The sequence below is a fragment of the Lactuca sativa genome, chromosome 7 (genome assembly GCF_002870075.4).
Source record: "Lactuca sativa cultivar Salinas chromosome 7, Lsat_Salinas_v11, whole genome shotgun sequence".
Classification (NCBI taxonomy): domain Eukaryota; kingdom Viridiplantae; phylum Streptophyta; class Magnoliopsida; order Asterales; family Asteraceae; genus Lactuca; species Lactuca sativa.
The window spans coordinates 23,476,688-23,502,781 of NC_056629.2; the positions used below are offsets into that span (position 1 = coordinate 23,476,688).

At 34.1% G+C, this 26,094-nt stretch overlaps 3 protein-coding genes across 3 annotated transcripts; 2 read left to right on the top strand and 1 right to left on the bottom strand.

Annotated features, from left to right (window-relative positions):
- Positions 1–245: 245 nt before the first annotated feature.
- On the top strand, positions 246–3,656 carry LOC111907228 (cysteine-rich receptor-like protein kinase 15). Its single transcript, XM_023903014.3, has 7 exons — positions 246–1,129; positions 1,222–1,356; positions 1,889–2,025; positions 2,130–2,340; positions 2,447–2,684; positions 2,829–2,979; positions 3,085–3,656. Exons 1-7 carry the CDS (start codon positions 319–321, stop codon positions 3,448–3,450), a joined length of 2,049 nt encoding a protein of 682 aa, XP_023758782.1. The 5' UTR covers positions 246–318; the 3' UTR covers positions 3,451–3,656.
- Positions 3,657–7,432: 3,776 nt separating this feature from the next.
- On the top strand, positions 7,433–10,323 carry LOC111907233 (cysteine-rich receptor-like protein kinase 10). Its single transcript, XM_023903018.3, has 7 exons — positions 7,433–8,349; positions 8,570–8,704; positions 8,789–8,925; positions 9,143–9,353; positions 9,441–9,678; positions 9,761–9,911; positions 9,998–10,323. Exons 1-7 carry the CDS (start codon positions 7,536–7,538, stop codon positions 10,241–10,243), a joined length of 1,932 nt encoding a protein of 643 aa, XP_023758786.1. The 5' UTR covers positions 7,433–7,535; the 3' UTR covers positions 10,244–10,323.
- A 2,954-nt stretch (positions 10,324–13,277) lies between these two features.
- Positions 13,278–16,724, bottom strand: LOC111907210 (cysteine-rich receptor-like protein kinase 10). Its single transcript, XM_023903003.3, is given in 8 exon segments — positions 13,278–13,857; positions 13,961–14,111; positions 14,522–14,759; positions 14,857–15,067; positions 15,144–15,265; positions 15,380–15,580; positions 15,836–16,141; positions 16,144–16,724. Coding segments are annotated over 8 exon segments (2,016 nt in total). The 5' UTR covers positions 16,613–16,724; the 3' UTR covers positions 13,278–13,539.
- Positions 16,725–26,094: the final 9,370 nt, after the last annotated feature.

Here is a 26,094-nt window from a genome sequence, read left to right on the forward strand (position 1 = left end):
CTTGTGGTGACAAGAAAAAAGTTGAGCTAGAAGAAATATGCACGACACCCATGTTTCTCACCAATTAAGATCCAAACCAGGCACAAATTTTGACTAAATAATTCAAACAAAATATATTTATAATATCTTAAAATTCAAAAGTTGACCAAGTACACGGTTGACATAAACAACTCATTTCTCAATCAAGATTTGATTGAAAATCACTATTATACATCAATGTTTGAAATTGTGAATGTGTCATCCACCATTTTCTTATATTAATTCAGTCCAACTACAAGAATCCAAGCTCATCAATTCGTTTCTCATTTTCGCAACACCATGCCAATGGCAACTGAAGAATCAATTTTGTTTCACATCATTATAATCGTGAATTTATTCACCCTTTCAGTATCTCAAGATTTCTTGTTCTCTAGATGTGATAACCTAAATTTCACTACAAACAGTAGGTACCAAAGAAATCTTAACGAAGCATTATCGTCCCTAACCTCTGATACCAGCATCAGGTATGGGTTCTACAATGGATCAGTTGGTCAAATCCCGGATCAAGTCAACGCGATTGCACTGTGTAGAGGCGACGTTCAGCCAGAAGATTGTCGAACTTGCATAAACGACGCCATTACAAGATTAAGAGAAACTTGCCAAAATCAAAAGGGTGGAATTGGGTGGTATGATAATTGTATGTTAAGGTATTCTAATTCGACCATTTTGGGAAATAGAGACACCAGCTTTGCAGGTTACATGTGGAACAATAACAACGCTTCGAATGTCGACGAGTTTAATCAAGCTCTCCGCCAGTTGTTGGATCAACTAAGAACCGAAGCTTCAAATGGTGGGTCTCTTCGTAAATATGCTTCCAACAACATTACTGGCCCTAGATTTTCAACGATCTATGGGCTTATGCAGTGTACACCGGATTTATCTGAAGATCAGTGTTATGATTGTTTGGATACTGCAATTCGACAAATTCCTAATTGTTGTGATAGCAAACGTGGAGGAAGAGTTCTATATCCTAGTTGCAATATTAGGTATGAAGATTCTAGATTCCTTAATGATACGGTGGTTCTTGGACCACCACCTTCGCCGCCATCAACACCGCCAGCTTCTCCGCCACCACCACCACCAACTTCAGGTATACATATCTAAACCTCCGACCATGCATCATCCTATATAATACTATGCTATAAGAATTAATCTGATTAGTTCTTTTACAATAAAATTCAGGTAAGAGTAGTAACACGATTATTATAGTCATTGTTGTTGTTGCAACCGTTGGTGGAGTGATATCATTGGTGGTTTTCGTTTGCATCTTCATGAGAAGAAAAAAGAAGCTGCAAGGACGCCCTCCACAAAATTCAGGTGGGTGTTGATTGTTTCTTTTCTTTCTTGTTTATTCATATTAGAGTATTTCCATTTACAATTAATCCAACCCAATTATTAATTAAAAAAATTAATTTCTTTTTCTTCCACCTATATAACCCAATAAAATCCAAATTTTTACTCATATTAACAACTAAATCATTTTTTATTAAGTAAATATATTCTTTTTTATTCAAATAAAATTTATTAAATCAAGATTGATATGGTTTTATTGGTTTTTAAAATTAAATTTTATAAAAAAATCATATATTTACTTATTTATTAAATATTGGGAAAAACAATTAATAAAAAAATAGGCGGAATGGTGTTTGATATAAAGACATGTTCGGTGCATGGTTGGATTGCTTTTATTTTTATTTTATTTTTTTAATTTTATTAATATACATTCCTAATACAAAAAAAAAAAAAAAAAAAAAAAAAAAAAAAAAAAAACCTTTATTGGTGTGAATAGTCTTTGCTAGAATATTAATTAGGGTTTTAAATTACATAATAATTTTGATGATAATTATAGTTTATGAGGAAGGAGATATTGATGAAATTAGTACGGCCGAATCATTGCAATATAGCTTTGGTATCATTAGAGTAGCAACAAATGACTTCTCGGAGAATAATAAGCTTGGACAAGGTGGATTTGGTTCGGTTTATAAGGTTAGTAACAAACTACAACAAAATCATCACTTTGTAATGTAATATTTAACACAAAATCCATTTTAAGGACTATATCTTAAATTGTTTTCTTCTAAATTTTTTAGGGTAAGTTACAAAATGGACAAGAAATAGCAGTGAAGAGGTTATCAAAGGACTCTGGGCAAGGCGAACAAGAATTCAAGAATGAAGTCTTGTTGCTTGCAAGGCTACAACATCGAAATCTAGTTCGGCTCCTAGGATTTAGCCTAGAAGGGCCCGAACGACTTTTGATGTATGAGTTTGTGCAGAATGCAAGCCTAGACCAATTTATATTTGGTAAGTTAGAGTTTTATTCTTGAAATTATATTATCCATATGATAAGGATTAGAAAATGTGTCCTTTTAATATTAATTAATAAGCTTATGTTTGACTAATCAATTAGATCCAACAAAGCGAGCGACTCTGAACTGGGAAAGACGATACAAAATAATAGGGGGTATTGCGAAGGGACTTCTGTATTTACATGAAGATTCACGACTAAAGATAATTCACAGAGATATGAAAGCTAGTAATGTTTTGTTGGATGCACAAATGATCCCCAAAATTGCAGATTTTGGTATGGCAAGGTTGTTCACACAAGAAGAAACGCAAGGCAACACTAGTCGAATTGTTGGAACCTAGTAAGTCGTCACCCGAAAAATTAATTTTTACACTAATAATCGATATATGACAAGCAAACACTTAAATGGGTCTGGTGAAATGTATACTAATTAGTGTTAAACTTCCTTTAATGTGTGAATTAACAATTATTCTTATTGTATTAGTGGATACATGGCACCAGAGTATGCAATGCATGGACAATTTTCAGTTAAGTCAGATGTATTCAGTTTTGGTGTGTTGTTACTTGAAATTGTAACTGGTCACAAGAACCATAACTTCCAAAACGGAATGGTGACAGTGGATCTTCTTAGTCATGTATGTGTTAAATATAGTTTGCTGATAACTCTTTCTTTATTCAAACATATAAGTTCTAGTTTAACTATACTAATTTTCTTGTTGCAATTTGTTTAATATTTCTAGGCATGGAAAAGTTGGAGAGATGGAACAGCTTCAAGTTTGATTGATCCGACATTAAGAGATGGTTCTGATTCTATACGTGACATGATTAGATGCATCCACATTGGCTTATTATGTGTCCAAGAAGACATTGCTGAGAGACCAACAATGGCTTCTGTCGTTCTCATGCTTAGTAGCTTCTCTTTAACGCTTGCAGTTCCTTCAGAGCCCGCGTTTTTCATGCATACAAGTACGAATCCAGAAAAACCTCTATTCGAAGGGCATACTTCAAGTACTACAACTAATTCTAGACATTTGGAAAGCAAATCCAGGTCTTCACAACGATCTATAGCAACTGATATTTCTATAGAGGACTTATATTCCCGATAGATAAATATTTATTTCATGTGTTGTGAAATTATTGTGGTGGATTTTACTTCGGTTCCACAATAATTTTTTGTTATTCAATATTGATTTATTCTTGTGTTTTGTTTTCAAATATCAAGTACTAATTGTGAACACATCTACAGTTTTTGCTTGGTATATACGATACTCATAGTTAATTTATATAATTGTAGTCGCATCTATTTACACTACAAGAAACTATGTATTTACAGAAGTATGTTGTTGCTAAAGTCTATGCGATCACAATTGCCAGTATGGTACCTATTGTGATGCAAATTTGTGAAATTTTAGACAAGATAATTAAACAATTGATAATTAATATCATAATACTGTCAAAATATCAAACAAACGATTATACAAAAGATAGAAGGAGAGTATTCTGTTATCATACAAATTATAAAACAAAACATAAACATAAAATGAAGGTCGTCGATTCTTGATCGGTAATAAGTGCACAGAAGAATTTTTGTTCCCAAAGGAATGCATTGAGAATACTATAAAAATCAATGTAGTCCCCTAATATTTAATGCAGATTCTCGTTCGTTCCAACAACAATGGAAGAATCGATAAAAACAAAACGAATAATCAGAAACATGAAGAATGAAGAGGCGTAGAAGGAGAGATGATATCATAGATAATTCTCAGTTTTTTGGTGTGTGAAATACGGCTCCAAGAAAGCGATATTCATAATCACATAAACTCTCAGATACATCTGAAAAATGTTGAAAGCGACTATAGCAACCCTATCACTACATGTCGAATGCCACACGCTTAGACTAGGTAAAAAAAGCCCTAATTGTGGTACCTTGTTCCCTAAACAACATATGTTTTTGTAAACTTCTAGAAGCATTTGAGTTAATCCACGAAGTCAACGCTGGGTCTAGATCAGTCCAACCCAAACTTTGCTAAAAGTAAAAGTTTTCAGCTCCCAACGACCGATGCAAAATGCTTGAAGGCTAGGCATATCCATCACCCCCACTAATAATATAATACAATAAAAATCATGAGGTTTACTAATATACAAGGTTGTAAAAGATGTTAGGCGGTGGTCGGACGGTTGATTGAGGTTTAACAAACTAATCGGTGTTGGCGATGATTAATCGGCAAAGAACGACTCTCTTAGTTGAGATGTTATGGATTCAAGTCTCATTTGTGCATAGTTAGTAAATTAGAGTAGATTAATTTATCGTTTCAAAAACAAAAAAGTAAAACAAAAATATATGAGTTATCAATTGAAAAGACAAATACATAATAAAGCATGAAAATAAAATGATAATATATATTTTACAACGTAATTAAAATAAAAAAAGTTATGTTGCCAGCCCTAATTTCCCGGAATCTTTATACAAAACAAAAGTACGTTTGGGACTTGACTCTTTCAATGCTTCGATCTTTAATCTTTTATAGTATGAAGTATGAACAAGTAAACATGTCAACTTGCATACATGATACATGCCATCGAGCCATTCCACGATTTCTTTTGGGGTAATTCTATATGCACGAATTCACTTCCAAATACACGAATGAATTGATTGAATGATACAGGACAGTTACTAAATTTGACCATTTTTAATATATTTATATTAAATTTTTATCGTAAACCGCTGTTATACATATTCACGAAGAAGTTACTTTCCAAGTTACATTAAATGCCCTTACACTTTTAATAATTCTAAAATCAAACCTTATACTATTTTACAACTTTAATGTATATATATATATATATATATATATATATATATATATATATATATATATATATATATATATAGGTTCTGTTGACATTAAAAATAAAACAGAGATCTTTAGATTCAACCTCAGCTATGTATTTCACATCTGCCGTTCTAACCTTCCGACGTACCGGCGTGGCAAGCCTGATATAATCATAAATGGTTATACAGCGCCACCCATTCCTTTCTTCTCCACCACCACTACCATCACCCATGACACTAGCCGACCCCACCATTATCACCTCCGTTACTTATACCACAACTACCTCTATCACAACCATCTTTTCTGCCACCGACTGTCATAATCATTTATGATTACTCAATCTGTGAACAGACATATATGTATAATCATTTATGATTAGGCATACGTATAAACATGTATAATCCTATATGATTATACCTTTCTACTATACAATCATTTATGATTAGGCATACCCCATTACTCCTGGTACGTTTGAGCATTAGAGCGACAAATGAGAAATATGTGACTGGTATTCAAATTCATGCAATTAATGGTCACTAACTACACAGAATAAGAAGTTAAAGCAATCTAATATTAAATCAAGCAAGTAAGTCTCACGTCGTGAGTTTAGTAGATATCTGTGCTCGACAAGGATTCCTGATCCGCGATATTTATCTTCTGGAATGTCCCAACTCACGTCGTGAGCCTTTAATACTCACGTCGTGAGAGCGTGTTTTTGCTGGATTTTTATTCTTTCAAGTCTTCATCCTCCAAAGTTCCATTCTTTGATGCTTTTAGTCAATTTTCTTCAAAATGTCTTCTATTTGTGAAGCATCCCAAAAATATGACCCAAAAATTTCGTTTTTAATTCATTATTAAAATCATAAACCATCAAAAGTCATAAGTGCCTTAGACTCGTTCCTACTGAAGGGAAACTCACCTCGTATAACTGACTGTTGATACTCGAGTGAGGAAATCCTTGTATGAAACTCAAATAGAAACCAAGGTATTAGCTTTATACCTTTAACTAGTCTAAGATGACCCAAAAACTCTAGATCTTCTGCCCTCCTTTGATGTTTTCACTCTTTGCCTTCCATCTCCTAGCTTCAAACCACGCAAATACAAGGAAGAATGGCTTAAGAATGCATAAGATTGATTAGGGTTTCGAGAGTAGGGTTGAGAGGTGATAAAACCGGAAGGGAGACTAAATATGATGCTTAAATAGGGTGCAAGACCCCGAAAATAGGGTTTCCCTATGGCAGACCTACTAATCGAGTTGAAAAGTATTATCTAAGGTCAAAGTTGAAAAGTAAGACTTCAAAAGTCAAACGTGGACAATTAATTCGAGACGGATTTAGTATAACATTTACAAATGAAAATTATGTAAGATGAAGATGATGGTAAAATTTTTAAAAACTTAAAAAATAAATCAAGTTAGAAGTTGGTTTTTAAGAACTTTAGATAACTACAGCCCATATATTATACAAAACGATATAGTACAGTGGATTTAGATACCTAAGTTTATATATATATATATATATATATATATATATATATATATATATATATATATATATATATATATATATATTAAAGTTATTGAACTTTGAGTGACTAAAATATATAAGGGTGTGTATTGTAACTTGCATCTAAGCTAGAGGAGGTAAAATCAAAAAATATAAAAACAATTGAAATTGCCAAAATAACAAATGTGATGGGATTGATTGTAATCATTGATTATACACGAATTTATTCGTGCGAATAGGAGCACCCTTTCTTTTGTCTTCAAATAACTTGTCTCAATCAAGAAGAAGTCAACATTCAATCTTGAAATATAATATAATACCTAAATACACAGTATGTGTTATTAAAAAGTAAAAACATAGAGCAACCAGCCAACCACAACCGTCATAATTTGACCTTTCAATATCCTTTAATATGTTTGTGAGGACCAATTTGAAAAAGTATTAACCTGGTATTGGTGTAGGGTTTAATTGAAAGTTAACATAATTTATAGTATAAAATATTATCTATCTTCTAGAAATTATTACAAAAGCCACAAGTTCAAAAGACCAATATAAAAATCATCCAAGCGATCGATATCTTTACATGTTTTACAAATTCAAAACTACCTAAATAATAAACAAAAATATAAAACGGACAACATTATTATAGAAGTTTTATTGGCTTTTATAATTAAGAAGTGATTTTTACTTATATATAATAATTTATCCATAAATTGTTATCATCCTTTTATAATTACAAAAATAATACATAAATGTCATCATCAATGAATCCACGCCCACCACGAATGATATGCAGATTTTTCTTATTATTGGCCTGAGTTTTGAATTGAAGTAAAGTTGACACTTGAAAGCATGCAAAGAATCATCCCCAAATCGATTTTCTTTCTGTGTTTCAATTTGTTAACACTAATTTCCCCATCTCAATCTCGATTCCTGTTTCATCGCTGTGATGACAACAATGGCAATTACACATCAAACAGTTCATACCAAACAAATCTCAATTCCGTCCTCTCATCACTCGTCCCCGCCGCCGCTACCACCACCTACGGTTTCTTCAACCGAACCGCCGGTCAACCACCAGACACAGTCAACGCAATCGCCTTGTGCAGAGGCGATGCTGACCTGGATACGTGTCGCAGTTGCATAAATAATGCAAATGTGAGTGCGAGAGATCTTTGCCCTAACCGGAAAGGAGCAACGGTTTGGTACGACGATTGTATGTTGAGGTATTCCGGTGACACGATTTTGAGAAATCTGGATAGTACTACTGGCGGATTTATTTGGACTCTTGACAATATTCCGAATTCGAATGAGTTGTATCAGGCGATTAGACCGTTGATGGATAGGCTTAAATCCGAAGCTGCCGGAGGAGATTCAGTTCGGAAATTCTCCTCCGGTAGTACCTTCGGGCCGGGATTTACCACCATCTATGGGCTTATGCAGTGCACGCCTGATTTATCAGAGGATCAATGCTATAGTTGCTTAGAAACCGCGACTAACACGATTCCTAATTGTTGTAATGCCAGTTTAGATGTTCAAATTCTTTATCCTAGTTGCAACCTTCGGTACGCGAATTCACGTTTCTTTAACGCCACCGTGGTTTTTCCACCACCGCCAGTAGAAGCTCAGCCGCGGTCACCGCCGCCATCGTCACCACCACCTCCAAGTATGTTGGCATTTGCTCATTTACTCGATTAAAAACGTAGACACAACATTTACTTACATATCTCATAATTTTATATTAAACTTTTTTTATAGATTTATGATTCCTTTTGCAACCAAAAAGCGGTGGACTAGTTGCACCGATTCCAGTATTCCACTCATTACTTTTTCGGATTTTTATCATTAATTGATCTTGTTGTTAATTTTCCGGCGAGATTTTTCAGGCAAGAGTAGTAAGACGACTGTTATTGTTATTGCCGTCGTTGCAACCGTTAGTTCTGTGATATTGGTCTTCGTTTTCGTTTGCATCTTTATACGAAGAAAAAGGAAGCCGGAAGTACAGCTATCGGAGAATTCAGGTGGGATTTTTTTTTTTCTCTCAATTTCTGATTAATAATAGATTAGGCTTTCCAATAAATTTATATTTATGACAATAATTCTAGTTCATGAGCATGGAGGTATCAACGAAATTACCACAGCCAAATCATTGAGATATAGCTTTGGTGTGGTTAGAGCAGCAACAAATAATTTCTCAGATAACAACAAGCTTGGACATGGTGGATTTGGAGTGGTTTACAAGGTAAACAACATGTACCCTATACGAAAATTATTTGGGATATATACTCACTAAAATACTAAAATGGGGTTAATCACTAAAATAACAAAATGGTTTTTGAGTACTATACAAAATGGCATTGTTTTAACTAACATATATCACATAATGATAATCCATTTTGCAAAAATCTATTTTCAAGTTTTAAGGATCATTATAAAATCTTTGGGACTAAAATTCTCAGGGTAAGTTACCAAATGGAAAAGAAATAGCGGTGAAGAGGTTATCTAGTGATTCGGGCCAAGGCGAAGAAGAATTCATGAACGAGGTTTTGTTACTTGCAAAGCTCCAACACCGAAATCTCGTTCAGCTTCTAGGGTTTAGCCTACAAGGTTCTGAACGACTTTTAATGTATGAATTCGTACAAAATGCAAGTCTAGACAAATTCATATTTGGTATAACTCAACTTTAAAATTTAACTAATTATAATATGTTTGTGTAAATTAATTTATTAATTAATAATATGATCCCATCAACTTTAGATTCAACGAAGCGTGTGACTCTTGATTGGGAGAGGCGATACAAAATAATAGGAGGTATTGCAAGGGGACTTTTGTATTTACATGAAGATTCACGATTGAAGATAATTCACAGAGATATGAAAGCTAGTAATGTTTTGTTGGATGCACAAATGATTCCCAAAATTGCGGATTTTGGTATGGCGAGGTTGTTCACACCTGAAGAAACACAAGCCAACACTTGTCGAGTTGTTGGAACTTAGTAAGTCTTAATATTGTTAAAATCAAATTACATTTAATTAATTAAAATATATTAATTAATTGTTATTGACATTAATATATAGCGGATACATGGCACCTGAATATGCATTGCATGGTCAATTTTCCGTTAAATCAGATGTTTTTAGCTTTGGTGTATTGCTACTCGAGATTATAACGGGTCATAAGAACCATAGTTTCCAAAACGGCGTGGTGACAGAAGATCTTCTTAGTCATGTAAGATTTGATAAATTATTATTTCAACATATATTAATTACACCATTTTTAGTACTAATTAAATATAATATTTTGTATATTTTTAGACATGGAAAAGTTGGAGAGATGGAGATGCTTCTAATTTGATTGATCCAACATTGAGAGATGTTTCTGATTCCATACGTGACATGATTAGATGCATTCATATCGGGCTATTATGCGTTCAAGAAAATGCTTGTGATAGGCCAACAATGGGTTCTGTTGTTCTCATGCTTAGTAGCTCTTCTCTATCTCTTGCAGTTCCTTCAGAGCCTGCCTTTTTCGTGAATACCATCGCTAATCTCCAAAATTAAGCCGCTAGTTAGCTAAAAGATTGATTCTAACCCTTTGAAAAGTAAACTTATGTTGTGATATATAATTATTTCATGTGTTATGATTTGTGACACTATATTCTTTTGGACTTAACATATGTTGTGTTATTAATTAGATATTCATTTATTCTTGTCTTGTGTTTTTTGTATGTCTTTTTTTTGTATAATTATTTTGCATTTTTAATTAACTTGTGTATTTTTATGTTTTCAATTCATGCATAAGAAAAAAAAGATGATGAACAAATTCAAACAGAGTCTATATCATATATAACGATGGTGGCACACTTATTTTATGGTCATAAATTTTGGTGAGTAGTTATGACTCCGTTTGGTTCTATTTAGAGACCAAGGGGAAAAGGTCATCATGTATGGCATGATTGTACATAATATAAATATAATAATAATTAATATTATATTCAAAGGTTGACCAAAGATAAAATGTAACTCATCGTGTATGGCGTTGACAGTGGAGGCCGGTAGGAAGAGTAAGGAAGGATTATCAAGTCTTTGATAAGATAATTGATAATTCTCATTGATCACAAAATCGGCTGTCTACATTGGGCCGGGATTAATTAGGGCTGTCAAGCTATTGGGCTAATTAAGATAAGTGCTATAAATTTTCATTATCATATACCAATGCTATGTTATATTTGACCAACTCACAAATTACAAGCTACCAGGTATTTGATAAACTAGTTGAGAAACTAACCGGAAGATATAAAATAACATAAAAAATATTTAAGATAATGAATTTTCGACAATAAGTTAAGTGTATATTTGAAATATTTTAAAAAACCTTATAAAAAACTAGTCTAAATAGCTTTATAAAAAACTAACTTATAACTACTTTTTGACCTTCCAACATGACAACGTAAAGAAGCTCAAAAATTAATCTACTTATGACGTGCTAAACACAATCTAAACATATTGAGATCAACCGTCATTTTGCTCGTCAGCATGTTATTGGCAAAACTGTACACATTTCTTTCAATCTATACGGTGATTATCCCTTCTTTTTTATTGGCGAACAGTAGGAAAGAATCATTCACACATGAATGGGCGTATCTATGCTTTGTGAAGGTGGGTCCTAGGACCCACCTATTTTTTTTTTTAAATAGTATAAATTATGCATAAAAAAAAGGGGGAACTACTTCATAAATTTTCAAAGACCTACCTTATAAAATTTGCTAAAAAGAAAAATGGATCAAAGTGTATAAACCCTATATTTTATATTTCAGTCCACTTAAAATAGCTCAATGTTACGATCCACTTACAATGTAATAATTAGACAATAGTCCACTCCATTTAAAATTAAACAAAAAAAAGGATAAAATAGCAAAACAATGCTAGAAATAAAAAAAAAATGCTTGAAACGCTAAGGTTGAGGCAATGATCAACATCCTTGAAGCATCATATGATGTCGACCTGATGATCGCTTCCACCCATGTATCGTTCGCCATCCGACCATCGCTACCGGCCAACACCGCCCCTCCGCCAGGCACTAGCCCGCCACTAGTATTATTTATTATCTTATTTTTTCGGTTTCACTTACATAAAGAACCACGTGGTTTTGGATTCTAGATTCGCCACTGCACACATGTTGTTTATCAACAAAAATCCATTCGTTGTATTACAAATATTGATGCAGGAAAAGTTTCTTTCGAAAAAAAATATATTGATGCAGGAAAAGTAATAGAAGCCTGATGTTTATCAAGAGAATATATTCCTGCCAACTTGCAGCAAAAATTATTGTGTTTATAGGTAGATTATTGATGCCAGCTTGCAGCAAGACCCGATAACATGGAGCTGAAAACGAAAAAAATAAAACAAATAATAATAAATAAATAAAAATAAGTTCAAGCGTGTGATGTACTTTTGGAAAAATTCTCAAGTTCTTGTCTTTTAAAAGGTACAATAATAGTTTATTTATTCACCTCATGTTTTTTTCTCAACACCATGCATCTATCACATTGGAAAACTTACTATACAATTTTTCTTTTTATTAAATAATGGTATGAATAATATAGTTTAAATAATTAAATGGTTGGGTTACCTAAAGTCTTATACCAACCATGGATTAATCAAATAGTCAAAAACACATGCACAATGTGGCCAAGTCAAATGGGAAAACCCCATTTGTTTAGTAAGTGACATCATGAGCCGAAAATTTGCATCAAAGCTAATCCAAGATCATCTTAATAATATATTGATTTGGGTCCTTGAATACCCCGCTATTCAAGGAGAAAGAATGAGTTATCTTGTCTATAAATACTATTATTTAGCTCTATCAATCTATGTAGGATTAAAATAATAACTTTTCAAAAAAAAAAAAAAAAAAAGCATTTATACAAATTACCCAAATTTTACAAATTACCTTTGTGAATATAATCAAACCAGCCATAAGACCTCCTGTGCTTGAATAGAGCTTAACATAACACTTAATTATCCAAGGCCTTGTTTGTTAACAAAATGGAATATATTATATATTTATATTGAATTTGACATTCATTGAACAATGATACCAATCTTGATGAGACAAATGCCTTGTATGGCAGCTTTGAAGAGTTTTGAGTGTTTTTAAGAACTTTTTTTTAGTTTAAGAAAAACCAGAATAAAAGAAAATTGTTTTGGAGTCCGCTCTTACATTATAACAAAAACCTTCTAATTCAAAAATTACTTCAAATAACATTTATGTAATTTTTAAGAGCTTCCAGATTTTAGCGTTTAAGAAAAACTCAAATAAAGAATAAACTTTATTTGGAAGTACCGGTTAAAACTTATAACAAAAACCTTCTAATCTAAAAACTACTTCAAATAACTTTTATGGAATTCTACACTTGTCAAAAAGTTACATGTCAAACACTCTACAACAATACTAGTTGTCAGATATTTTTGTCAAACATCCAAATTGTTTTTAACCAACACTAAAGGGTAGAGTAACTTTAGAAAACTTTATCTTTATCATATGCTATCCGATCCACTCTAGTCTAGACGCATGTAACAACTACAATCCAAATGACCCATAAAATAATATGTTTAGATATATAGAAGACCACATTCATGTTCACCACAACATACACAGAAAAACAAAAATTAAAAATCCTTTAAATCTCTTAACATCCATAATGTACCTCCTTTCCTCCATATCTATAACGGGTTAGTTCCAACCAGAACTTGAACCCGAAAAAAACATCCATAAAAAACATTAAGGTAAAACGGGTAAATGGAGGAACCTTTATATATACACACACACAATCACAAATCAGCAATTCCTTAGGTTATCGGGGACTCATTTTGCCAGCTGATGATTCATCTTGAGAGCTAACCGTAGGAATTGACTTGTCAACATCACCCAAAATGCCTGCAAAGAGTCCTTTCGAGAGAAAATATGGTGGTTTTTTAGGTTCGGGTAAAGTAATTGAGTTGTTATTCAACACATTGAGAATAGAAGCCATGGAAGGCCTTGCATCCGCATCTTCTTGTACGCATAATAAACCAATATTTATGCACCTAATCACTTCCTCCTTTGAATACGATTCACCAAGCCTCGGATCCGTTATCTTTAATGGCTTTCCACCCGTCCATTGTTTCCATGCCTACAAAAATTTTATTTTAATTAAACTGTGACTGTGACTGTGACTGTGACTGTAACTGTAACTTTAGATTAAAATAAGTAATGAAATGTAAGAATTTTCTTACAGAAAGTAGGAGATCCTCATCATCATCTTGTTGATAGAAGTCAGAGTTTCTTCGTCCACTCACAATCTCAAGAACTATGACACCGAAGCTGAACACGTCAGATTTCACTGAGAAATGTCCGTGCATAGCGTATTCTGGCGACATGTATCCCCTATAATTAATTATACATGTAACATATGTCATAATCATTTACTGAATATGTTGTACTGTGTTTGGTGGGCAGTAAGACAAGACTAATGTCAGTGGAACAAAAATTGTTAAACTTTTTGTCCCATCCAAAAATGCATCCCGTTCAAAAAGGTGGGACAAAAAAATTGTTAACTTTTTGTCCCATCCAAAAAGATGGGACAAAAAAATTGTTAACTTTTTGTCTCATCCAAAAAGATGAGACAAAATCCAAAAAGGTAGGACAAAACAAAAACTGTTAACTTTTTGTCCCATCTAAAAATGTAGAACAAAATTTGTTAACTTTTTGTCCTATCTAGTTGCATAGACAAAATTAATATTCTATTATTGACAAATTTTAGCCTTGAATATGAGAATGGGATGATGGAAACTTACAAGGTTCCAGCAATTTTCTTTGTGTTTCCAAGAGTTTGATCAACACCAAAAGTTCTAGCCAATCCAAAATCCGCAATTTTTGCGTTCATATCTTGATCAAGTAAGATATTACTAGCTTTAAGATCTCTATGGATGATTCTTAATCTTGAATCTTCATGTAAATAAAGCATTCCTCTAGTGATCCCTCCTATGATTTTCCATCGTGTCGCCCAATCCAAATTCCCATGTTTGATGGGGTCTACATTGTAAATAATAAACTTTTTAGACGTCATAATAAAAGAAATGTTAAATGGCATTAAAAATTATGAGGGGTGTATTTGGGAATTGTGACTAACCGAATAAAAAGTAATCTAGACTTTTGTTTGGGACATATTCGTACATGAGGATCTTCTCTTTTGCATCATGGCAAAACCCTAAAAGCCTCACAAGATTTCGATGTTGAAGCTTTGCCACTAAAACAGCTTCGTTTACAAATTCTTCTACACCTTGTCCTGATGTTTCTGATAGTCTCTTCACTGCTACTTCTTGCCCATTTTCAAGAACACCCTGATAATGTAAGTGATAATCAGCTCATATCAAGATATTAGGTTTTACAATACTAGTAGAAAAGAATTACTCATACCTTGTACACCAAACCAAACCCGCCTTTACCAATTTTGTTTTTTGGAGAAAAGTAGTTTGTTGCAACTTCAATTGTCTCCAGATCATATTGCAAAGATTGTTCTGTTACAATCCCCATTCCAGCTAAAAAACCATAAAAAGCCATCAAAATCACACAATTATGATTGTCTCAATTTTGGATAAAAAGTATGTCATCAATTATCAATATAGTGTCATTTGTATGGAGACAAAACTTACCAGTGTCATGAGTTGAAGCTTGTCTATGTCCCACAAGTAAAGAAGAGAAGCTGTTAGTTTCTTTATTTGACATTCCGTCCTTCTTCTGTCTTTTTATACAAAAGAACCAGACGCCAATTCCAATTAGCCCCACAGAAATACAAGCAACTGGAACAATGATATAAATCATTCTTGTATTGTTGTTCTTCTTGTCCTTTTTGTCTGCATAAGGAGTATTTGTTAAGATTTGAACTCGTTTTAGCGCCCAGATTATTGATTGATCTTGAAAAAGAAGTTGTCACATAGGAAAAAGAGTACGAAAACACAGGGTGTCAACTATTAACAATTCAATTATTGAAATAACTAATTTGAGAGTAATTGGTAGAATACGAGATTATGAACTAGATTTTTGAGATTAACGCTCACAGATTTGATGAAGAGTTTGAATTTCAATCGGGTAGATTGTGCAATCAATACCTGAAGGAGAAGGAGAAGGAATTGATGTGGCTTCGTCGTAGAATTTTTCATCCGCGTACCTCAGAAAACAATTGGGAAAAAACACTCTTGCTGTCGGTCTGCCGCTACAACAATCACGAATCCCAGTGATTGTACTGTTCAGACATTTGTTGCACTGCTCCGTTGATAAATCGGGAGTACATTGCATCATCCCGTAGATCTTTAACGAATCACTCCCATAAGTTACTTTTCCTACCGCCAATTTCACTAAGGAGTTACCTCCGGCAGCTTCCGCCTGTAACCTGGTTGTCAAATTCCTAAACGCTTGTCAAACTCACCGACGTCGGAAACCGTCACAGTGGTCGATATGTTGTCGGAAGTCCAACTGTCGAGCACTCCGAGAATTTTCCGATTCGAGTAACGCACCATACAATCCGAGTACCACGCCGCAGCTTCCTTTTGGTTGGGACACTGCCGTTGAAGCAACGGGATCGAGTTTCTCACACAGGTCCTGCAAAGCTCCTGTCCAATATAGCCGCGGCACAATGCGACGGCATTAATCTGTGCATCAGTGTTGCCGCCGGCGGTCGAAGTTACGAATTCGTGGTCGTTTGTGACGTTTCCGGGAAGTGAATTGAGTGCGACCTCGATGGTTTTTAGGTCTGTTGCGCTTGTGAAATTGCCATTGTTTCTGCACCTGTAGACTCCGAAATCTGCACACTGAACTATCCCGAAAAGATCACCATTGATGATTATTTGAAGAAGAAACAGTGATGATATTACGGATTTCATATCCATTTTTCGACAGCAGCTTCTGAAAATTTTGTGTTGTTATAAATCAAAAATAATTATGTCGCAACAGAATACGCGTTGACCACATTCTTTCACTTTCCTTCTAGAGATCTGTAATTGCAATTGCACCTCATGTTAAAAAGAAATAAACAAACATATAAATAAATAAATAACAGAGTATAATTCAAGTTTAGTCCCTCCAATTAAAAATAGAATACTTTTTGTCCAAAAATTATCTTAACATAAAATATGTAATTTATAATGATTTGGTTGTATCTTCACAATCTCACAGTCGTAAACTGGTTAGGGGAGTTAAAAATCAGACATTTGAAATTTTAGATATTTGAATTTTGAATATTTAAATTTTTCAGATAAATATATACTGATATCTGAATTCATATCCAAAATTTTGAATGTCTGAAATTTCAGATAAAGATTCGAATATTAAGGGGTTGTTTGATTTTTTGAAACTAAAATTTATGAAGTCTGCGAACCATCTATACAACCCTCTGCAACAGAAGAGGTGGACCAAACGGCTGCAGACTGTAATAAGAAGCGTGCTTGTTTTTTAACATCTGCATGCTGTTGCGTATATTAAAAAATTAAAATAAACTGATTTTATATACCGAAAATAATTTTTTTATACCGAAAACTTAATAATGTATGACATTTCAGGAAAAAATTAACGATACTTCAGCAAAATATAATGATATTTCAACAATAAATTATCATTATTCAATATAAAAAACGAAAAACTAATTTAGCAAGAATAAACAAAAAAAACGAAAAAAAGAATATGAAACAATAATTTAGCAAGATTTCAGCAATATATAATCAATATTTATCAAGATTTCAGTAATAAAAAAAGAATAAGAAGTTGGAAGAGTCAATACAAGTGTTGCACCAAACAGAACATGCACAAAGATTTTTTTTACTCTGAAGACTTCTAAAAAAACAAACAGTTGCGAGATTAAAACTATTGCACGTGTGTTGCGCCGTGTAACAATAAATTGTCTGAAGAGAGTTTTTTTTTACAAAAAACAATAAACACCTAAATCAATATCAGAAAATACTAAATTGTAAAAAAATTATTTTATTTTTAGACATTATACATAATAAAGCAAGATTGTTTTCTTTTCACTTTACTAATTAACTAATTATATGAAATATATTAAGTTAAGGTAAAAATGTTTTGAGGTAACTAGTATTTAAAATAAAAATATTTAAAAACTAAATGAAAAGACATAAGGAAAGTCATTAATTAAACTACATTCAAACCCCTATCTCTCCCATTTTATTATGTTTTGAAATAAAATATGTTAAAAAACATGTAAAAATATATTTTCAGATAACGGATATCCTAAATATCCAAAAATTTGGAAAAAAGACTATTTGAATCTAAATCTAATAAATCAGATATTTGAATTTCGGATAATTTTACATCTGATTTATATTTTCAAATACTTATAATTTTGAACACCTACAGATAATCCTGTATGTGTGTGTGTATATATATATATATATATATATATATATATATATATTACTTTGTTACTTTTCTATAGTTCTAATGTTTGTTATTATGATAAATAGAAAATGGAATTGATTATATATATATATATATATATATATATATATATATATATATATATTCCATGTGTATAATTTATATTCTTGTAACATTGTATTTTGAGGTATTTTCATTTTTGTCCCTTATATTGAGATTTATTGCATTTTGGTCCTTATAATGTAAGACTTGTGGATAGGAGGGGCTGTTATTGACAGTTTTGGATTGTTGGAGCGGAGGCATATATGCTGGTTGTACGCTTTATGTATGTCGGGCGTACGCGGTGAAGTCCTAAAACCCTAATCTTTAGGGTTTGGACCCTATTTATTCATCATTAACTCCCAAACTTGGCTCCTTCCATCAACATCCATCCTTTCCAACGTCCTTGCAACCCTAATCCGCCTTGTGAAGCATTTCTAAGCTTGTGTGTATATGTGTTTTGTGCCTTTGAAGAAGAAGGAATGAGGTAAAGACCATCTTGGAGTAGTGAAGCAATTTAGATCCAGAAAACACACCATCAGTGGGCATCACTTGGAGGTATAAAGTTCTGAATTAGGTGAAGTTTCATTTAGATCTTGTTTTGGGCTTGATTTTAGGTTCTTTTTGTCCCAAATGTGGTGTTTCTTGAGCATAGCATGTTCTTGACCCAATAAGTCGTCCTTTCTGACCTTTGGAGGGGTCTTAAGTCATAAAAATGTAATATTGGGGGTTAGTTTCACTCTATGCATTCCTTAGAAGGTCTTGATGCATTAAGATGTTGAGTTAAGCACTTAACAGTCTAGTATCCATATCTTGAATAGGAGTCAGTGTGCATGGTCAATTCCATCTTTCCGTGCTTTCTTGGAACTAATTCGTAGGCACTTGAAATTCGTTATAGAACTAACACTATATAAACAAATATAACAAGTGTGCAATACGCAACATCAACCAACGGAAAAATGTAGTCACGAACTATGCTATAATGCACCCCAAAAATGGACATGCAAAGTGATAAAGTTAGAAACGTTATGACTCCTAGCAGTATTTTGGCCTTACATCTGAAAGATGGACGTGAGAACTTAAGGCATTAAGCTCTTAATGGAAATTTGAGAGGTCTGGTCGTACACACGTCGTACCTGGAGTACGTAGTGTGTACGAGGTCAACCATCCCGACTACGGTCAAGGCTTGAGTACGCCCAACGTACCTTCGGAGTACGCCCCGCGTACGCGTTCTGTGTCAACTCAGTTGAGTTGACTCGACTGGGTTAAATCAGTTGACTTATTAGCTTTGACCATGGTTAACTTAGGAAATTGTGATTATTTTATTAATAGGAAATGTTTGGACATCTAGGAATTGGGTGGAGCCGGTATTCGGGATCAGAGTATTGTTTAGTTTCTTCGTCGGGTTGTGAGGTGAGTCTTCCTCACTGTACTTACAGGTCAAAGGCACCAAGGCCGACCCAATGGATTGTATATCCTGTTACATGATAGTATGTTGTTATATTGTAGAGATCTATTAGATCGATATCCTGGTATATAGGATGTTAACATGCTGTAATGATATGGGAATCTGCCTGTTTTTCTGATGTCTGGTTATATGTTTATTTGTTATATGTATGTCGACATGTTATGGTTGGTTGGGTTGAGGCGGTCCTGCTTTGTGTTGAAGGCCAAGATACCCACGATGGTCCGGATAGACTGTAGGCCACACGAGGCGGTACAGTCAAGCCAAAGGCCTGATGAGCGGTCTGGATAGGTTGTGGCCCTTGCGAGGCGGTCCAATAATGCTGAAGGCTCAAGAGTGGTCCAGATAGGATGTAGGCCCTGCGAGGTAATCCAGTCATGCTGAAGGCTCGGTTATGCATGTTATTGTTTGATATGGTGTATGTGGTGGTACTTTGGGGGAACTCACTAAACTTTGGCTTACAATTTTTAGTTGTTGTTTCTGGTACTTCTGATGATCGCGGGAAGGTGAAGGCATGACCGTACACATCCTCTGTTTATGGCTTTATGATTTTGGGATACTATGATATGGATAAAATATTTGGAAACAATGATTTTGTAAACATTTTATGACTATGGGTTATTTTTAAAAGTTTAAATTTGTTGTGATTTTGGTATGTTACAAGTTGGTATCAAAGCCTTGGTTTAAGTGAATTGTAGGAACACCCATGTGAATCCAATCTCAAACTAAGGAAACGAAAAGGTTTTAAAAATGATTTTCAAATTATTTTTTCAAAATAATCAAGAGAGGATGTGATGTGTACGATTAGCCGAAGCCAGTAAGTAGACCCCAAATTACCACACTGTTATTTGATATTGTGATATGTTAGAACATCATGCTAGTGATAGGCTAGGGATCTTCAGGAATCGCATGATAGAATTGCCTGATTATATGATGCCTGATAGCCTAGGGTTTTCCTAATATGACATTGACATCATTACTAGAGTTTCTTAGCGTATGCATCAAATTTGTACATAACTAAGATTTTATAGCCTAAGAATGTTTGATTTAGCATTATTTCCTATTCCTTATTTGGTTGTAGGAGTATGGTAGAATCAAGTATTCTAATGTTATTAAGATCCAATGTTATGGATGATTAGCATACGCGAATGTTGCAGGGTTGGTGGAAGTTTCATAGATGAGTTATGTGGGGTCAGCCGACCAATCGATGAATGTCTAGCCTTTCTCTAGGAAGTGAGAATAGGTTGTATGTGTATTTCCATGAGTGTTCTTAGGGTGGTTGTGATGATCCTCTAAGACAAATATAGGTAGGTTCAGAAGGCAGTATAAGCCCGTACTACTGGAAGCACTGATCCGTACGCGTAGCAGGGAGGTCACAACCCCTAGGGTTTTGTTGGGAGTTGGTTCCAACGATTTGATATGTGTTCATCTGATATCTCCCTGGTTTATTTTTAGTATGGTGGTTACAAGGCGATTTGAGTCGGGATCCGGACCAGGAGTCGGGACAGGTGGCTAGGATGGGTCAGGATTAACTGAGGATCGGGTTAGAGAGATCATTCGGGAAGAGGTTGTTTCTATTGTCTAGGAATAGATACCAGAGCTGTTTGTGTCTATCAAGTCCGCTATGATGGAGTTCTTTAACGACCGATATGCTAAACTTTCAGAGACTGTTGCTACTGCAGCCACCGCAACCATTCTTTTCGCGAGGATATGCGTTGGGAGATCCTTCCAGTATCAGGACTTCGATAATATGAAGCCCTGATATTTGAAGAAGTTTAGGATCCTATCATATCCATGAGGTGGTTGTCTAACATTGAGGGATGTTTCTTTACGTGTTCTTGCCCAGCTAACCAGAAGGACAAGTGCACTCTAAACCTTCTTTGGTCCAGAGCGAAGGATTAGTGGATGTTGGTTACTAGTTTATATACCCCAGAGCAGCAAGCTACAGTTTCATGGGAATACTTCTCTAATGTGTTCCGCTTGAGATACGTTCCATTTGGTAGAGTGGGAGAGGCTAGCCCAAGAGTACTTGAATTTGAGGTAGGGGACTGAGTCGGTGACGGAGATCACCAAGATGTTTACAAAGAGAGTTATGTTTTGTCTTGAGTTTGCTGCTTCTGAGCAAGCTCAGATGACTCGGTACTTGAGCATTCTCAAGACGGACATCCGCCAGTTTGTATCTACTCAGCGCTATGAACCAGTCCTTGATTTGCAGGAGGGCGCGAGGCAGTGTGAGATTGAGATGGAGCTCCAGACGAGGGAGCAGAGGCAGGCTCCGGTGCAGTCGCAGCCTGCGTCGAAGTGGTTCAAGGTGATGTGTATTTAATGTGTTTATGTTTTTATCAAAATTTTAATTTATAAAAGCTATTTCCTTCACTAGACTATTAAACACACTAGGCAGTGTGCCTAATCGTGCAATAGTATAGCAATGGTAAGAATGAGTGTCGAACACAAAGAATGGTGTTTAAACTACTTTATTCTACTATTAACTAATTACTAAATAATTAGGAAAAGGGGTTTTGTTTTCCTAGTTTTTCAAGACTAGATACTTAAATTATCAAACTAGCTATGAATTCACTTAATTAAGCTGTCACTAAACTCAAGCAAGTAAATAAGTATGAATTAACCAAGGGTGAGTAAGAGACTTTCGTTTAGCTTCAGATTTAGTTGCTATTATGGTTGATTTATGGAAGTGCAATGGACTTAGTTTCTCTTGTTACCGATTCCTAAAATGATCAAATTAGTATTCACCAATTTAATCCTTTAGAAAACTAGCTTATTTATTCAGTGATCAGGCAGACAAACTTACAGGTTCACTAGTGTTTAGTTCGAATTGATTAGACTTATAATTAATTGACCAATTTGGTTTATTGATTCAATTTAATATGTGATTTGTTGTCATATATTAGCTCATATACTCTTTTACCCACTTTTCTACTTAACCCTAGGTTTTGTTCAAAACTTAATCAAATTGAACAATAAGTAGAGAAAAATAGTTATCAAAAGTACTTGAGGTTCTTTAATAAGCTAAATCAACAAATAACAAAATCTCTAAATCCAAACCATAAAATCAACCCTAATTAGCCAACTCATCCTAAGCTAAACGAAAGTCATGAGTATTTATCTCATGATTTCAGCAAACAAAGTCACAAAAACGAAATTCATAGTAAAAGACATAGCTAAACCTAATGAAAAATCGAAGTGTAAGTTCAATTGCCTTAATGCTCCTTCTTCTAAGGTTGTGAACGAAATCCTTACACCAAACCTTAATTCCAGTGTTTTGCCTCTAAAAGTATCGAATTCTCCAGAGCCAAAAATCCCAATTCGGTAGTTTGAGTGATCTATTTATACTTTTCCCGAAATCAGAGCACCACGTCGTGGTAGATCCACCACGTCGTGGTCATCGTGTTTATCCCATATACTCCAAGTCTTTTAAGCTGATCGGGATTCTTCAAGTTGCCACGCCGTGGTAAGACCACCACGACGTGTTGGGCATATTTTTCTTCATTTTAGGGCTTTGATCCAAACTTTCAACTTCCAGCTTCCTTAATCCAACTTCTAGCTTCCTTTTTGCTCTAAGCATGTCTTTTGGTCCCTACAACATAATTCATAACAAATTAAGTATCTTTTGTTCTAATAAGGGCATAAAATTAATTAAGATATTAAGATATGTTATCAAATTATATGTATAGATATGCACTTATCACAAGGTCGTTGATGTTGGATCTGGAGATCAGAGGGGCCACACTTGTTGTAATTGCGGCAAGGTGCATGAGGGTTCTTGTCGACTTGTTTCTAGATGCCAAAAATGTGGTAAGGAGGGCTACTCTGCGAGGAGTTTTCACCAGCCGACACTGTGATCAGGTTGGCCATATCAAGGTCAACTGTCTCTTGCTCATTCCCAAGCTGGCGCAAACCCTGACACCAACCACTCTGAGGATCATCGATGGGCACTAGGGGAGGGTGGAGCCCCCGAGGGCTCGAGGCCGTACTTTTCAGCTCACCACCGAGAAGGCCAGAGCAACGTCAAACGTTGTAACATGTACGTTTCTATTTATTGTTATGTTAATTATTTTTATGGTATGTTTATGTTTATGCTTCTAATTGGTACATTCTTAGTGAACTCTTTGCCTACTCTTATGTTATTTAACTCGGGCGCGATTCAGTCATTTGTGTCTCGATCTTTTAGTGGGGATTTTGGTATGCCCCTTAGTGAGTTAGAGTGTTCATTGCGGGTTTCTATCGTCAATGAACATGGGGTTTCTGCATCCAAAGTGTATCGAGGTTGTGTATTGGAAATTTTTTGGGTGGTATATCTGATTGATTTGATCCCTATGCCCATGGGGGGGGGGGGGTGATAGTGGGGATGGATTGACTGAGCATGTTCGATGCTATGATCGATTGTGAGGGTCAACGAGTGGTAGTTCGAACTCCAATTTGAGTTAATTAAGCGAAAATAAGGGTGAAGGACTCCAATTTGCCCAACTTTCGAAACCATTACCCCTGTATTTGTTCCAATCCAACGATTGATATATAATAGAATCAACAGTTTTGGTCGGATTGACACCAAATCTCGGAACCCATGATTTCCTGGTCAAAGGTATATAATAGAATCTACAGTCATGGGTCCCGAGATTTGATGTCAATCCGACCAAAATTGCAGACTTTATTATATACCAATCGTTCGAAAAATAACTGTTAGGAGTTTGAAGATCAGTAAATCATGGGTTCCGAGATTTGGTGTCAATCCGACCAAAACTGCAGATTCTATTATATACCAATCGTTCGAATGGAACAAATACAAGGGTAATGGTTTGGAAAGTTTGGGCAAATTGGAGCGCTTCACCCTTCTTTTCGCTTAATTAGCTCAAAAGTCATGATCGTTTTGTAACCGTTTTATTTATTTTCTTTTGTTTTTATTTTGTACTTTCTATTCATAGTGGCTTGCTATTGTCTGGCCCCTTAATTATTTTTAATATTATTCGCCGTTTAAAAAAAACGACAATGTTTCAAGAGAAAAAAATTCTAAGCAAAACAATAGGATTTAATTTGCAGAAGAAAAAATAATTGTATATAATATTTAATATATGATAAAATAAAAAAAGAAATAGAATAATTTATTTTATCATTAATAAAGAACCACCATTTGTTTTATCGGCACTATTTCTCATTGTCAGCGAAACGGTGACCTCCACATTGACACCTCTACATAATGTTCACCATAGCTTTCCACGACTACAAAAAGTCAAAAAACCAAAACCAAAGTTGCTTAATGGGTGGACCTATGTCTAATGGTAGGTATAATATTCAAACCTTGAAATGCTTTTTTCATCTTTTATAATTAAAAACAGGGTTTACCTCATTTTTGTCAATTAACTTTTGATTTTTTTTTTTTTTTTTTTTTGTTTTTTTTTTTGTTTTTTTTTGTCACTTAACTATTTTGAAGTTTTAAAAGATCATCAGACTTTTAGCTTTGTGCTCATTTAGTTATTTAATTTTTGTTTTAGTCATATTTAATCACCAAACTTTTAAAATTGTGTTCATTTAGTCACTAAACTTTTAAATTTTTTTAAAAGGTTAATGACTAAATGAGCATAATTTTAAAAGTTAGGTGACTAAATGAGCACAAATCTAAAAGTTGGGTGACTAAATGTGACCAAACCAAAAGTTAAGTGACTAAATGAGTACAAAATCAAAAGTTTGATGACCTTTTAAAACTTAAAAAGAGTTAAGTGATCAAATGAGCACAAAACCAAAAGTTAAGTGACCAAAAATGACCTAAACCTTAAAAAAAAAGTGAATAATCTTTTATAATCCTTGTGCATACTACATACTCCCAAAAATCTTTGTATTGATAATGTATATCTAAATTATGAAATATGGTGCCGCTAGTAAGTATGTTCTCTTTCGTTTAAGTTTCAACCATTATCATTTTCGGTTATCACTAAGAAGGTACCAATTGAATAATTATATGAAAACTAATTCATACATAACAGTTTTTTTTATATATAACGTAATTTTTTTTCTTCATATTATACAACCACTCTAAAACATTAATTATTATTTGTGGGAAAAAACCGTTCTTTACAATTATTATTATTATTTATTATTATTATTATTATTATTATTATTATTATTATTATTATTATATTATACAACCACTCTAAAACATTAATTATTATTTGTGGGAAAAAAACCGTTCTTTACAAATCAACTCCTTAATTCAAAAGTGAAAAAAAGAACGAGTTTATTGTCGACATAAGTAATGGGATAAATCAAAATGTGGTTTTAGGACGGTGGAACGTGACATAAGCTAAAAAAATAAATAGAGTAAATTAGGTCCTTGTGGTTTGCCGGTTATAATATTTTTGGTCCAATTTTTAGGAAGTTAACACCATTGGTCCTATGGAGGGTTTTGGTAAGATCACTCGTCCTCCCCTCTAATAGCCCTAATGGATGGGCTGTTAAACATGTTAA

Bases quoted from the DNA above. Each gene is read 5' to 3' on its own strand.
- LOC111907228 (XM_023903014.3), top strand. From the start codon at position 319: ATGCCAATGGCAACTGAAGAATCAATTTTGTTTCACATCATTATAATC. The intron at 1,357-1,888 runs GTGGGTGTTGAT...TGATAATTATAG, and splicing joins ACGCCCTCCACAAAATTCAG to TTTATGAGGAAGGAGATATT. The intron at 2,026-2,129 runs GTTAGTAACAAA...TAAATTTTTTAG, and splicing joins GATTTGGTTCGGTTTATAAG to GGTAAGTTACAAAATGGACA.
- LOC111907233 (XM_023903018.3), top strand. From the start codon at position 7,536: ATGCAAAGAATCATCCCCAAATCGATTTTCTTTCTGTGTTTCAATTTG. The intron at 8,350-8,569 runs GTATGTTGGCAT...GAGATTTTTCAG, and splicing joins ATCGTCACCACCACCTCCAA to GCAAGAGTAGTAAGACGACT. The intron at 9,912-9,997 runs GTAAGATTTGAT...GTATATTTTTAG, and splicing joins CAGAAGATCTTCTTAGTCAT to ACATGGAAAAGTTGGAGAGA.